At 47.0% G+C, this 13,443-nt stretch overlaps 1 protein-coding gene across 1 annotated transcript; it reads right to left on the reverse strand.

The window, feature by feature from the left end:
• Positions 1 to 371: 371 nt before the first annotated feature.
• Positions 372 to 5,446, reverse strand: LOC119457681 (PWWP domain-containing protein 2B). The gene is made up of 2 exons (XM_037719322.2): positions 5,085 to 5,446; positions 372 to 4,070 (listed from the first exon to the last, which is right to left on the reverse strand). Exons 1-2 carry the CDS (start codon positions 5,231 to 5,233, stop codon positions 2,390 to 2,392), a joined length of 1,830 nt encoding a protein of 609 aa, XP_037575250.1. The 5' UTR covers positions 5,234 to 5,446; the 3' UTR covers positions 372 to 2,389.
• Positions 5,447 to 13,443: the final 7,997 nt, after the last annotated feature.

Below are 13,443 nucleotides of genomic sequence, written 5' to 3' on the forward strand. Positions count from 1 at the left end.
TTACATTTTGCAAAAAATCATGGTTTGAAGGGTGCATATCCATATCCCTCAGGAGACGATGAGTAGTGGCTTTTGTCACCATGGTTACCCTCACAAATAAGACTTGAAATTGAACATGGTAGCACAGAACTGTCTTCACTTAAAGAGAAATTGTGCACCCCGTTAAAAACGTTCCTGAATAAGACATAATATCAATGGTTTACTTGCAAAATGAAAATTGAGAAGCTTTGAAGGTGCCAAAAAAGGTTTCATGTGGAATTCGTCTCATTACCAAAGCACCAATAAACACAGTCAAACAGTGCTATGCACCACATACACACTGGAAGCCTACGACAATGTGTAGACCTCGCCACAACACAATCACCAACAGATGACTTCTTCGCCTGGGACAAACTGTTGTAAGTGAGTACAGTCTTTATTTTCAAGCAATTGTACCTCCTGTACAAATTTTTACAATGAGATTACCTCTTAGACCATGCACACATAGCACGTGCACACAGAAAAGGTCGAGCATCCCTGCACCTTAGGGAGCTCCAAATTGTCAGGATATCAACCATGGCAACCCTCCCAGTCAGTGCAAGGCAAGAAACACACAGCTTGAGTGATTTATATCAGTCGAGGTCAACATGGTCATCACAGTAGGGGCCATCACACAATGCAAGAGTCTGCTGCGGTCCAACTGCTTTGCACATGAGGACCACTGCCCACTTGCAGTCCAAGGACACGCTGCTCCAAAATGTTCACCTTAACACCACTTTTCAAAATGCACAACAGTAACGTTTCAACACATGCCAAAGAGGCCAGCCAACCTGATGTCGTTATGCACATTGAAGGGTGGCTGCCATGAGCACCAAAAGATGACACTCAATGGGTGCTTGGCATGCCAGCCCCTTTTCAAAAACCTGTTCCACAAAAAACTGAAGCATCCCTTTTGAACTAGCAGGTGAACAGTTTTGCTACAAGCAGCAGCTGCTACCACCAACAGGTAAATGTTCGTTTCCCTAATAATCAGTTTTGGAAGCCAATGGTGTCACAAGACAAACATGCAAGCAGGACTTTGGAAAAAGCTTCCTTCAGCACAGACAAGGACAGCCTTGATAAACATTACAGGAGCTGCACACAAGATCGTCTGCGCAATTTAAAAATTACTACTATGTCAGTGCAAGTCCTCCTCCATTTCTTGTTTTTGTAAAGCTAATTAGCTTACCTGCCTGCTGTGCCTGAGCAGATAGCTTCAGGGTGAAAAGCACAAGACAAACACAGAATGCTGATGCGCTACCAGAATTTTTCTTGGCTGATGCCAAAACACCAGCCTCATTTGATGGCAGTAGTGCATCTTTAGAGCACGCCCAACGCTTTCTGCCAGCTGTCTCTAAGCTCTTATAAGAGGTGTCCCAGACAGCTGCAGCACCGGCTGCTTTGGTTGTACTATTGCAGAAAAAATGCATACTTCAGGATACGCTGAACATGTTTTCTATAAAACCTAATGCACAACCTTTCTTTACCTTAGTGGTGACAAGTGTTTCTGGTGACAGACAATGACACTAGTTTGAGCACTGGGTTGTAAGTTACCATGTGATCATTAGGAGTATGGAACACCAAAAGCAGTGATGCACAAAATTCAACTGTACTATTAACACACAAATGCAAATGGCACAAAGGCTTAGCCAACAAGAAAACCAAGAACTCAGCAAAAGAGGCTTCTATAGCACAACACATTCAAGAATAAAAAGAGAATGTCAAACATACAGCTATAAACATGGCAGTCAAGAGAGTACATCATAAGGAAATGCTACCTGCAGAAATGTAAAGTAGGGCACACAAAAACAGTTGCTGAGCACAGCTTAACATTAGACCCTGGGAAATGCTTGAAAATAAAGTGATATGAAGAAAAGCAAATTACGGCCAAATGCCAACCCCAAGAGAAAGCTTGAAAGAGATGAAAAGGCACTCGACATCCTCGCAAGAGCTTTGGGGAACGGCTGCAAGTGACAAGTTCCGCAGCAAGATTACAACTGCTCGGACCAGCGGGCCCACCGGAGAAGGGCCGCACATGTATGTGCTGCCCATGAATGGCATATGCCCTCGTGACTAGAAACCACGGAACCTGCCCAGAGCCAGTGGTGCATTGTAGCAAATGCTATTCCTCTGGCAAACAAAAATAGAGGCTATGTACATATATATATATAACACATTTATATATATATATATATTTATGTATACTGCAATGATTCAAGATTACCCCTGAATCACGTTCATACCCTGTTATGCAGCGGACTTGTGGAGAGAAATCAGCAATGATTGCAGCCAAGTAGAAAAGTACACGGGACGGGGGTAATTGTGAGGAGTTTTCCAACCCTCAATGGCCCAGCAATGAGGTCGGAGAGGTTTAGATTAGAGCCAACTCAGGTGGCAGTCCCTGACATGCAGCAGCCTCCAGCGTGGCCTGCCGAATGGCTTCCTTGTAGGGACCCCGCTTTTTCTTGTTGTAGCGCGCCTTGAAGTCGTCAAGAAAGGGACTCAGCTGGTGGCACGGCATGTAGGATGAGGTGGATGAGCCAAACCAGGCCACATGGGCCTGCTGGTTGATGGCAGCTCCATTGTCACGCTGCGACACACTCAGGGCAAGCACTTTGCCAGGCCACCATGGGAAACCATGGATCTTGCCCCAAACTATGTCACCCACAGCCATTTCACGGCCCCCATCAAGGGTGCAGCGTTTAACATTGTGTGTGCTGATGCGCATCATGAGTGGCTTCACCTTGTCCATCTCACGCAGCGGATCTAGTTTGGGGAACTCTGGTACATCACCACACTCACTGCCAGAACCACTACTGGCTAGAAGGTCATCATACTTTGGGCTGCACCTCATATATGCCTTGGCACCCAAGCGTCGCAGGCTGATGGATAGCTTATGTGAACGTCCTTCCTCCAGTAGGCCTTCAGCTGGTGCTGCTACTTCACTACCTTCCAGTCCATAGTTAGGGCTGTTCTCTACATCATTCCGCGGCTCATCTGGTGGAGGCTCACGATGTCTCCGTTTACGCTTCAGTTTGTGCTTGTGATGCTTGACTTTGTGCTTTGCTAGGCTTGGAGAAGCTGGAGCAAGAACAGGACCTTTGTGGTGATCTCGGCGAGCCTTCTTGAGGGCCTTCTTGGCAGCCCGGGCGCTACTTGTGTCTCTCGGTCTCACAGGCGAGCACTCTATACTGCTGTCTCCATCTGTGTCGCTGGCACCTGTGGACTGAAGCTTGGCTGGAATCTTGACAACTGTGCCTTTTCCTTGAGGGTTTGCAAATGAGATCTTAATCACAGGGCTGGTTTTTGTCAGAGCTGCTCGAACAGGAACAAGTTTGCTGTGAGGAGTCGCCAGTTCCATCGGGTCTGTGCTGCTTCGCGGAAGATCTTCAGTGTCATTCCACTTACGCTTTCTCAAGATCATCCTATTGATTGCAGGAGGCATTAGTGCAACAGCCTGATATTCACTTTTGGACTGAAACTCTTCTGCTCCTGCCTGGGTAGGCAGTTGGGCATTCTTCAAGTCGAGGCTTTCGGCTACACTGGCATACACAGCATGCTTTGGCCTTGGAGACTCCTCTGTGCGAGGAGATGGGGATGTCTGTATGATCATGGTGTCCTCATCATTTGCGACACCAGTTTTTGAAGGAATACGTGCTGGAACATCAGGTTCACATTTGGAAACAGGCAAGCAGCCAACTGAGCTAAGTACAGGAGGCGACTCCTTTTTAACGCTCGAAAGCTGCACATTCTCAGAATTTTCATTGCAGATTGCCCGGCAATGTGAGCAAAGGACCTGTCGTGGGCGTAGCCGCCGCATGCGCACACTTTGGTCACGGCTGTTGCGCCCTGTTGATTTGCGTGATTTTGCCCAGGATCGGCTTGGCATAGGGAGGTCATCATTTGGCTTTTCTTGGAAGTAGGTGTGTCTCTGTTTTAATGCATGAAACTTGTCATTTCTTTCTGCCACAGCTTCGGCAAGGGTCTTCGTGCTGCTGCCCCTTTGATCTTGATCTAGCCCACCCCAAGGGCTGATACCAAACGGAATGTTCCTGAAACAACCACAAATATACTGCCTCTTAGAACTAGCAAACAGAACAACACGAAAGTTGCCTGGCTTGGCATTAATTGTGCTCCTGGCCCATCACCTGGCGTCATGTCGCTTTATTTTTAATACCCGACATTTCACGGTCATGCTTCTCTTCACTGACAAAAAGATCAATTATACGACGCCATGCGTTTTGTTTCAGACAAAGTGGACGTAATAGTGAGGACTGAGGAGGGGGTCAGAAAAAAAAAGCAGGCAATATACGCGTTGCAGCGCATACGTTCGCGAAGTCAGCATAAATACAAGCCAACCGCAGGCCAATTTCCACAGCTAACTCGAACATATTTGTGCTGCTGCACGTCTGAAAACAACACCTGCGCCGTCAGAGACGCCGTAATGGAGGGCTCGGATTAATTTTCATCACGTGCGACTTTTTCTTAAATTTTTAAATGTAAACTAGTATTCCTCCACCAATGAACTTGCAACACACGGTCACGCATTAAGTGTGGATGTTTTCCAGAGCACAGATGATTCAGTACAATGTATATTAAAGAGGGGGAAAATAAACAACCTAGAGCAATGGGTCGGAACGCTAAGCTTTGTTCAATTAACCATTGACCAGCACAGATGTACACTGAAATATTTAAGGCTAAGGCAAAACGATCAAACCGCAAGTGAGAACTGTTCATTACAAAAATTTTGAGTTTTATTTCCTGAATAAAAACGAGCGATGCAGTGTGCATACACCTTGGAAAGGCGAACAAGGCATGGAGACTATGCATTGTGCATGCACAAACTCGAAATGGTCAAATCCTTAAATAATGGGCGCACATAAATAAAACTGATATCAGCAGGTTCGCAATGACACAAAGAAATACTTTCTGATAGCCAGTTGCTTCTAAAATCGCGCAGAGTCGCGAAATTAAAGGCAACAGGCAGCTACCAACTAGGCCTATCTGGCCTCGTCGCTTAGAAGGAAACGGCCCCGGAGGGTTTCTTCGAAGTAAAATTTACTCACTTTTTCGTGACGTCGAGCAGTGCGCCTTGAAATACCTTGCCGCTATAGTTAAAAGAAACTATAATGACGTCGATTAGAGCCTCCTCTACCATTACTGATATTTTAGATCCTTTTAAAAGTTTGTCTCCGTCTTCCACCGAACCCGCCATCTCGATCAGTGAGCCGTGCGTTCCATGGGGCTCGACACTGGCGACTACGCATGCGCACACGCCTATCTAGCGTGCGTTTCTTTGCATGACAGCGAGGAATCTGCACGAGGGAGACGATTATTCTCAGCAGTTTTCATCGCCGAATGAACTATGCGGGCAGTCTGCGATCTTCACCGGCGTCGCCAAAACCTATCGTAGCTTTGAACCGCCTAGGAGTCATTTGTGTTGGTGCGATCGAATGTCACTGTCGCTGTGTGTATTTGATATATTTGCTCGATGAGGAGGCATTGGGATACCAGCAGTTGCATGTTTTACAATTTGCATGATTTGTACAGCTGCTTCCGCGCTCTGTATCTGTGTTTTGTTTTTATTGGCTTATATATCATTTTTCGCTAATAACCTGCAGCAATTAGAGGCTATGCGCGACAATCGACGGTGCAGAGCAGCAGCATAGTGTGAGGGGAGACATGTTGGCTTCCCCGCGGTAGCCACCGTACCCGTGTCGCTCGCGAAACAATGCGAAGCGCATTGGTGCGACTGGTGCGAATAGTGTGCGAGTACGCGTGAAGCTGGGAATGTTTATTGTGGCGACGCACGCATGCTTTTTCCACATATTGAATGTGGTGATATTGTTGGCTCATATAACCGCAGCCGATGCAAATCGTCGAACTCAGGGGACTCGATATCCATGACCACATGCATGAAGCGAGCAGTCACTGCGCCATGAAGAGCATTGGAGAAATGAACTTATTATTGCTCATTTTCTGTATGCTTTCCCTGGCTATTGGTTGAAGTACGCCGTGAATCATGTCTACTGTGACAAATGCATTCAAATACTTTTTTTTTCTATATTTTTCAGCAACTTGTAAGCAACAACAATGTTATTTGGATCTGTGTGCTCATTAGCATTACGTGTAAACAACGGTTCGTATGTCATTCAGAGTTAATAAACGCTGCACTGGACGCCACTCGGCAAATTCTGCTATTTGCTGCATTTAGGAGCAGCTTCTTGAAGTACAATGCACCCCTTCGCGTTGTTATTACGCACAATACTTTTCTCCGTCATTTGCATACAAGCGTGCAGCATGTACGTTTTTTGCAGTGCTATTACCTTTGTGGAGCTCATTTAGTCGCTACCAGTGCTTAATAATGCTCATCACAGCGTTGTTCAACGAGATGGGCGACAATTAATTCTAAACACCGCTTCGTGCTGTCTCTTTGTCTCGTGTGTTTTTTGCAGTAACTTCCCAAATCAAGACAATTAATTGTTTAAAAATTTTAAAGTGAAACATTAAAGAGCACATGATACTTTTTCATTTCTATGGATGGTCGCAATGCCGACGGCAGCGGCCGTTTTCGATCAGCACGGGGTGCGCGAAGAGACCAAATTTCGTCGCAGGCAATGCGACTTACCAGAATTTGAGATACGCACCCACCCCACACAAACCCATGATATCATCACTCTGAAGCCGCAAGGCTTTCTCGTATCCCGTACTCCGAAAGCTAAGACTGTCGCATGTGTACGTGAGACGATACGGGTGCATTTTCATTTTTGATCGCGATCGAGCCTGGTCGGGATCTGAAATCGACCGCGATTGGCTCCCTTCCATTCTTGCGCAAATGAGCGAAACGGGATCGAATTTCTCGATCGCGATCAAAAATGCACTGTGTGACACCAGTATTAGTTAAAACCGTCAGAAGTACGAGTCTGGCTACAGCGAGATTTCGTGGGCTGGCGCTGACTCCATTTAACATCTGTAAGTGCATGAAAGTGCATCGCTTCAAGAATCTCGCCGCGCAGTACGTCCAGTCAGAGAGCATCTATTCGGTGTTAAGGCCGCTGAAAATCTATATGACATTTATTCTTGCACTTTCCCGCAAATAATTTTCAGAGAGCGTTTTGAACAACCAGCGGAGATGGGTAGAGAAAAACTGCCCTCCTTCTCGTCGTTTCTCGTGCGCTGCTGTGAGTGGTTGCGAGCAAGTGTCGGGTAAAGGCATAGGTGAGGGAAGCGTCTCGCGGCTCCGCCCACTGTCGCCTGATTTTTGTTCTTTTATACCTTTTGTTTATGTTGCGTCGTTCGCGCCGGCTCCCGTCTTGTGCAGTCTGGTGCGCCGCTGCAGCTACGCGTTGGCGACGGCGCACGCTGTCAGTAGTAACGGTTTACAACAGTGTTCCCGGAGATTAGTATCATTACCGACTCGATGTGCGTCCGTCGTTTTCGCGCACTGTTCACAGCTTCAGCGTGTCGTGCAGCTTTCGGAACGCTGCACGGTTTTCGTGAGCACTCGAACGCGTGTATAGCTGCGCATCGCCTGAGTCGTTTTTGTGGATAATACCGCTCATGGGCTGCCAATCATTGTGGCCACTAGAGGAATCTGGCCAGCTTGTTAAATACGGCCCTCTGTCATCATGCGTGGCGAAACGATCTCTGGTGACGGGTATTCAGAAATCGCAGGCATACAAGCGATTTTCAGAGCAATATATTACGTTTTGTGCTGCGCGTAGGCGTATAATTTGTTCTCTTGAGATACAATGGCTGCTACGTTACTGACCAATTTTTTTTTCTTTTCAAATACCTAAAGTTATAGCAGCATTTGCGTGGACTGCTTTTTATGACGGTCCCCTTTAGTTATTATTGAAAACCCTCTTTCATTTACCTAAATCATGAAAACGTAACATCACGTGGGTGGGTGGTATGGATATGGCGCTGAATCTTTGATTGTGACGTCCTCTCGCAGCATTCGAAACGTACTTGATGGGCGCTTTTCGTCATCCGTGGCGACACAACGGTCTTCCATAAATTGCCGTCAATTCTCTCGAAATTACTGGCATGTGGTTCAGCATGTATCTGGCTACAATTTGTTTCGTTATCGTTTTTGATTTAATATTCTAGATGATTAAGGTCTTTGTCCATTTTATGAGGATACTGTTCAGTGGCCTACTGAACAGTATCATGTAGGATCTGAGGAATGACATGGTTGCGCGAACGGAAAAGAAAGACTTGGTAAGAAAAGTAGGAAACGATAGGTCAGGCGCTGATGACCTATCGTTTCCTACTGATGACCTATCGTTTCCTACAGGGGCGTAGCCAGAAATTTTTTTCGATGGGGGGGGGGGGGTTCACTGGCCCGACCGGGGGGGGGGGGGGGGAGGGGAAGCTTCTGCTTTCCTCTACGTCACGTGATCGATAATACATATTGGTAGTTTAAGCAGATTCAATTCATGTATATCGAAGGACATGGGACCCCCCTCGCGTGTGCTTGTGAAGAAATTAAGTAAAAAAATGCCACAGTTTCGCCCTAAGGGCGAAGCAATGAATGCGATAGCAACACAGCAATGTCATACGAAGTAAGGTGAGCGGCTTTGGTAGCAATATGAATTGTAGTAAACAATTAGCTGATTAAGTAAGCAGGTGTGCTGCGGCGTAAGTAGACCGACATGAAGAGAGACTCGATGACCACGAGAAGGCGCGTGTGAAACGGTGGTGTTGATGAGAAGCGCTTCCCGTGGGCAGCGCGTGCGAAGGGACACACCTGTAGCGCTGCACTGCCGATCCGGGCAGCATTACATGTGTAGCGTGCGTTGGAAAATGTGGCCCGACTATTACTAACTGAATGAACAAGCGTGGTGTGAGCGCGCACAAACAAACATGAATAGATCACACTGAATGACTGCAGACAACGACTGTCAAAACGCTGGCAGCAAGCCCATACGCTGCAGCGGGCGAAGGTACGTGCGGTCTATCGCTTCAACAGAAACTGAGCGGCGAATGCACAGGGCATAAAGGTCAGAGCCGTGTGGAGATAAGAGACGGTGCGGTCGAGCGACGAGCGCGGTTGTTGGCAGAGTAGATGTGCGCCCCCCCCCCCCCCCCCCCGCTCCCTCCGGCGCTGGCTTCCCGCTTCCTTGCTTGCGCGTGGGAGAGATAAGAGACTGTGCGGGCGAGCGACGAGCGCGGTTGTTGGCAGAGTAGAAGTGCCCCCCCCCCCCCCCCCCCCGCTCTCTTCGGCGCTGGCTTTCCGCTTCCTTGCTTGCGCGTGGGAGATTGAGTGCGTTCGCTCTCCGTGATAGCGCGCTTCCCCGCACGCTTCCGCTCGGGCATACGGCGCGCGGCGAAGATTTTATCTATACGGAACCTCACGGCGACGGCGACGGCAGAAATCCGGTTGAAGTGTCCATATAATTGCTATCGCAATAAAAGTAAAGTAAATACAGTAAGTACGACAGGTAGAGTGGGCGTTTGGAGCAACGGTCTCTCATCGCGCCACTGAATGGACCAGTCTTCGAAAACGCATCATTGAGACGACCCGTGCGATCGGAGAAGACATCATTAATTGTAAATTTCCGTTAAGCATAGATGGCGTCGTCCTCGTCGGGGCGAAGTGCGTTTCACAAGTCAAGGACGGCTATACGCGTGAAAATGCACGTGTGACCAGGCTATACCTACTCACATAGCAATAGCTTGTTCGCTGCGTCTTTGCTCTAGAAAACTTAAATACGCGCAAAAAGGCGTGAGGCTTTTTTTTTTTTTTTTCGAAGCTTTCGTCGCCCTGCTCCCTCATACGAGAGGGTTGCATTTCGTGCGGCAAGTGCATGGGCCGCTGTGTCTTCCGCTGCATGTGTGCGAGCGTGCAGCCGTCATTTGCCTTTACGTCACCCGATTCAGAATGGTACAGAATATTTCACCGCACAGCATAGATATGGCATGTGTACGCATTTTAAGTAGTGCGTGCAACTCATTTCTGCTTCACTTACGCCGGTGCAAACAGGAAGCGGCCTTGACCCTCACAGAATCTCGACTGATTGGTGTACTAGTGATGCAGGAATGAACTCCGCTCTTGCTCTGTGCATAGTGCACATAATCAATTTCTCAGGACGCGTGAACGCCGACGAGAACTGTCAGCGCCTGCAACAAGAGTTTACTTACGCTGTACTGCGCACAGCAGTAATTCATGCTTGTCAGCTGTCTGTTTCGTGCATTCTGTGGCGAGTCGGTGGAATTTCACTGCTGTCATCAACCCCTTCGTGTGTGCATTGCTGGTTTGGGATTCCACAATAAAACAGCAACTACCAGCCTTCCGTAATTGCTGGTTTGAGATTCAACAACACAACAGTAATTACCAGCCTTCCGTAGGGGCGCAATCGCAAACAAGAGACGTTATCCTGCGCGAGCGCGGCCTAACCGGCACCTGAAGGGAAGCGGCGGAAATGTATACCGGAGATTTCGACCACCTGGGGTCTTTAACGTGCACCTAAATCTAAGTGAACGGGCCTCGAGCGTTTTCGCCATCATCTAAAATGCGGCTGCCGCATTTGTTGCTTCATTTGTTGCGCATTTGTTGCGCATGCTTCAGAATGCGGCTCGCCACATTCTCGCCCAAAACTTCACAGAGTGTCAAAGCCTTGGCAAACACCGTGACAGTTTTTTCCATATGCAGACATGATTCGCTGTAAATTACCAACCCAAACGGAAGCGCCCAGGAATGAAATTGTGATAGTAGCACCGGTTTCATGAATTATGTCAGCGCGAAGCGACGAGAACAAAGGGTGGGTAAGTGGGGGGGGGGGGGGCGGAAAAAAATTCGGGGGGGGGGTTGAACCCCCCCCCCTCTGGCTACGCCCCTGGTTTCCTACTTTTCTTACCAAGTCTTTCTTTTCCGTTCGCGCAACCATGCTTTCCTCAGATGTCAACCAACTTGCCCAGCAACAAGTTCTACTCATCCTGTAGGATACTGTTGGAAGAGGCACCCACTTACTGTATACTGTAGGAACTGTATACGGTACTGTATACAGTATATACTTACTGTATATATTGTATACGGTACTGTATACAGTATATACTTACTGTATATATTGTATACGGTACTGTATACAGTATATACTTACTGTATATACTGTAGGAAGAGGCACCCACTTGACCAGTGATGGAGAGGAGGAGGGAGGGGGGCTGGGAAAGCCGCATACTAACAGAAATTTCGGCGAGGGGGGTGAGGGGAGGGGCCACATGTTCCGTGTGCCGCCCCCTGGCTTTGTCACTGAGACCAACAACCGCGAAACTTGATACGTGCACGTTATGCTTTACAGCAGCTGCCATCAATCGCAGTTCGGCTAGGTTTTCGCAATATCATTAGCTGGCGTCTCGAACAGTTTGTTTCTTCAAAATGTGCTGCGGTGCCGCTTTAATGAACATCTACTCATTGTCGTAAACTAGGTATAAAGAGCAGAGCAATAACCTGCACATAAATGAACGCACACTCGAACTTGACGCATATTATATGCACTTTCTTCTTTTTTTACTCGCGATCAGACTTCAGCCAATGCCTCCTTTAGGAGGCATTGCTTCGGCATGAGGCATTGGTATAGCTTGTCCTGGTGGTAGTGACGTTATCTCTCTCTCTCTCTTTAAACTTCAAACTTTCAACCTGCACAGACGAAGAGAGTTTTACTCTCGAATCTGTTGGTATCATTAATTTTAAGTTTTAGTTCACGATAACGCCTTCATTGTGACATCATCATTTGCAAATAAGTATGGGTGTGCTAATAGTGATTTTTGAGACCAAATCGAATACGAATCGAATATCGAATACTTTTCGAATAATAAATAACCGTTATCGCAATTAATATAAAATGATTTTCACACCTCTATATTCTTAAAGTTAGCAAGTTTCTGTCATTACATAGTCCGTAATAAAGCACTGTTTATTAAAATCACAAATTAAGCATTAGGAGCAAACAAGTAGTTTCTTCGCATGCACATGGCTTTTCAGAGAGTGCGAATGATCCCTGTACAGCCACAGGTACGTGCATCCTGTAAAGTATGGCTACCTACCTAGGTGACGTAGTCTGCCGCACCACCAAAGTTCTCATGTTTTATGTCTATACTAAGCCCGAGCGGGTGAAAATTATTTACCGTACTTTCGCTCCAATTTTTATGTTTATTTGGGCGCAGTTGACGTACTGAAATATTCGAAAAGTATTCGACAAATATACGCATTTACGAATAGCGACTATTCGATTCGTTATTCAAAAGTTTCGAATATTCGCACACCTCTACAAATAACAACTGGCCCATCAGCGGCGCACCGACGAAGGGGGGCATTACAATTGAGGAGGTGGCTTGAGGTCGAATTTTCCTGATTAACAAAAACATTCTATCACTGTCTTGCATTTATTCATTCACTCTTAAATTACTTTGACTAAAACGCTGAAGAAATAAACTTCGCCATCAGCCTTGGTGTTATTATTATTATATAGGCATTTTATTTGCTGTTGGATTCCTCTGGCTAAAGCAAGGAAATTGCATATTATGCAAAGCGCTTGCTTCTCCCCCCCGGCAGAGATCCTGGGTGCGCTACTATGGCCCATTGTTCTACGCAGTGACGTCACAATTAAGGGGCGGACCACCCCGGATGCAGCCCGTTGAGCGGTGTCTGTGCTGCGGTCGCCATGCGAGCCTTCGTTTTCTCCGCGCAGCTGCATTGGCCGATTTTTCGATGGAGAGAATGGGCTGAAGAAGAGCGGAACAGCGTGCGTGGTGCCAGGCACGTGGCACGAGACATAATGACGCGCACGTGCGGTTCTCATACATATACATATGAGAATTATTCACATACACACATTCTCATACATATGAGAATGTATGTCGCGCACGCGCGGTTGCCGTTCTTCATGCGATCGTTTTAAATACACTCCGCTGGGCTGCTTATGATCTGCTTAACAGCATCCTGCTTATGAGCCGCTTAACAAAAGCATCGGGGGGAACCGAACTTACAAATCCAACACTCGTTCGTCTCCCACTTTCGTAAAGAAGCGAGGTTGACCGTCAAATGTATCGTCTCTTTCGCATCGTGCCTATCTGAGCGGCACCATTTCTATAGGACGCTTACAAAATGTGACATGTGTTACTGCCAACATGTTGCTTTTTTTTTTTTTTTTGCGAAAATAAATGCCGAATGACAGGCAAAAATAGCAGCGTTGCCCTTTTAAACTATTTCACATTCACTATACAGAGAGGGAGTGGAAAGAGAAAAGGGGGCGGGGGGGTGACACGCCGAACAGCCCCACCGGTTGCCGTGAAACCGAGCGACGCCATTGCTTCTACCTTCTCCTAATATATATATATATATATATATATATATATATATATATATTATATACATAGTGTGGTGCGAAGAGGGGTTCAATAGGTCAGCTTGAAGTATACGAA

Source organism: Dermacentor silvarum, chromosome 1 (genome assembly GCF_013339745.2).
Source record: "Dermacentor silvarum isolate Dsil-2018 chromosome 1, BIME_Dsil_1.4, whole genome shotgun sequence".
Lineage (NCBI taxonomy): Eukaryota > Metazoa > Arthropoda > Arachnida > Ixodida > Ixodidae > Dermacentor > Dermacentor silvarum.

Bases quoted from the DNA above. Each gene is read 5' to 3' on its own strand.
- LOC119457681 (XM_037719322.2), bottom strand. From the start codon at position 5,233: ATGGCGGGTTCGGTGGAAGACGGAGACAAACTTTTAAAAGGATCTAAA. The intron at 4,071-5,084 runs GTGAGTAAATTT...TGGTTGTTTCAG, and splicing joins CTGCTCGACGTCACGAAAAA to GAACATTCCGTTTGGTATCA.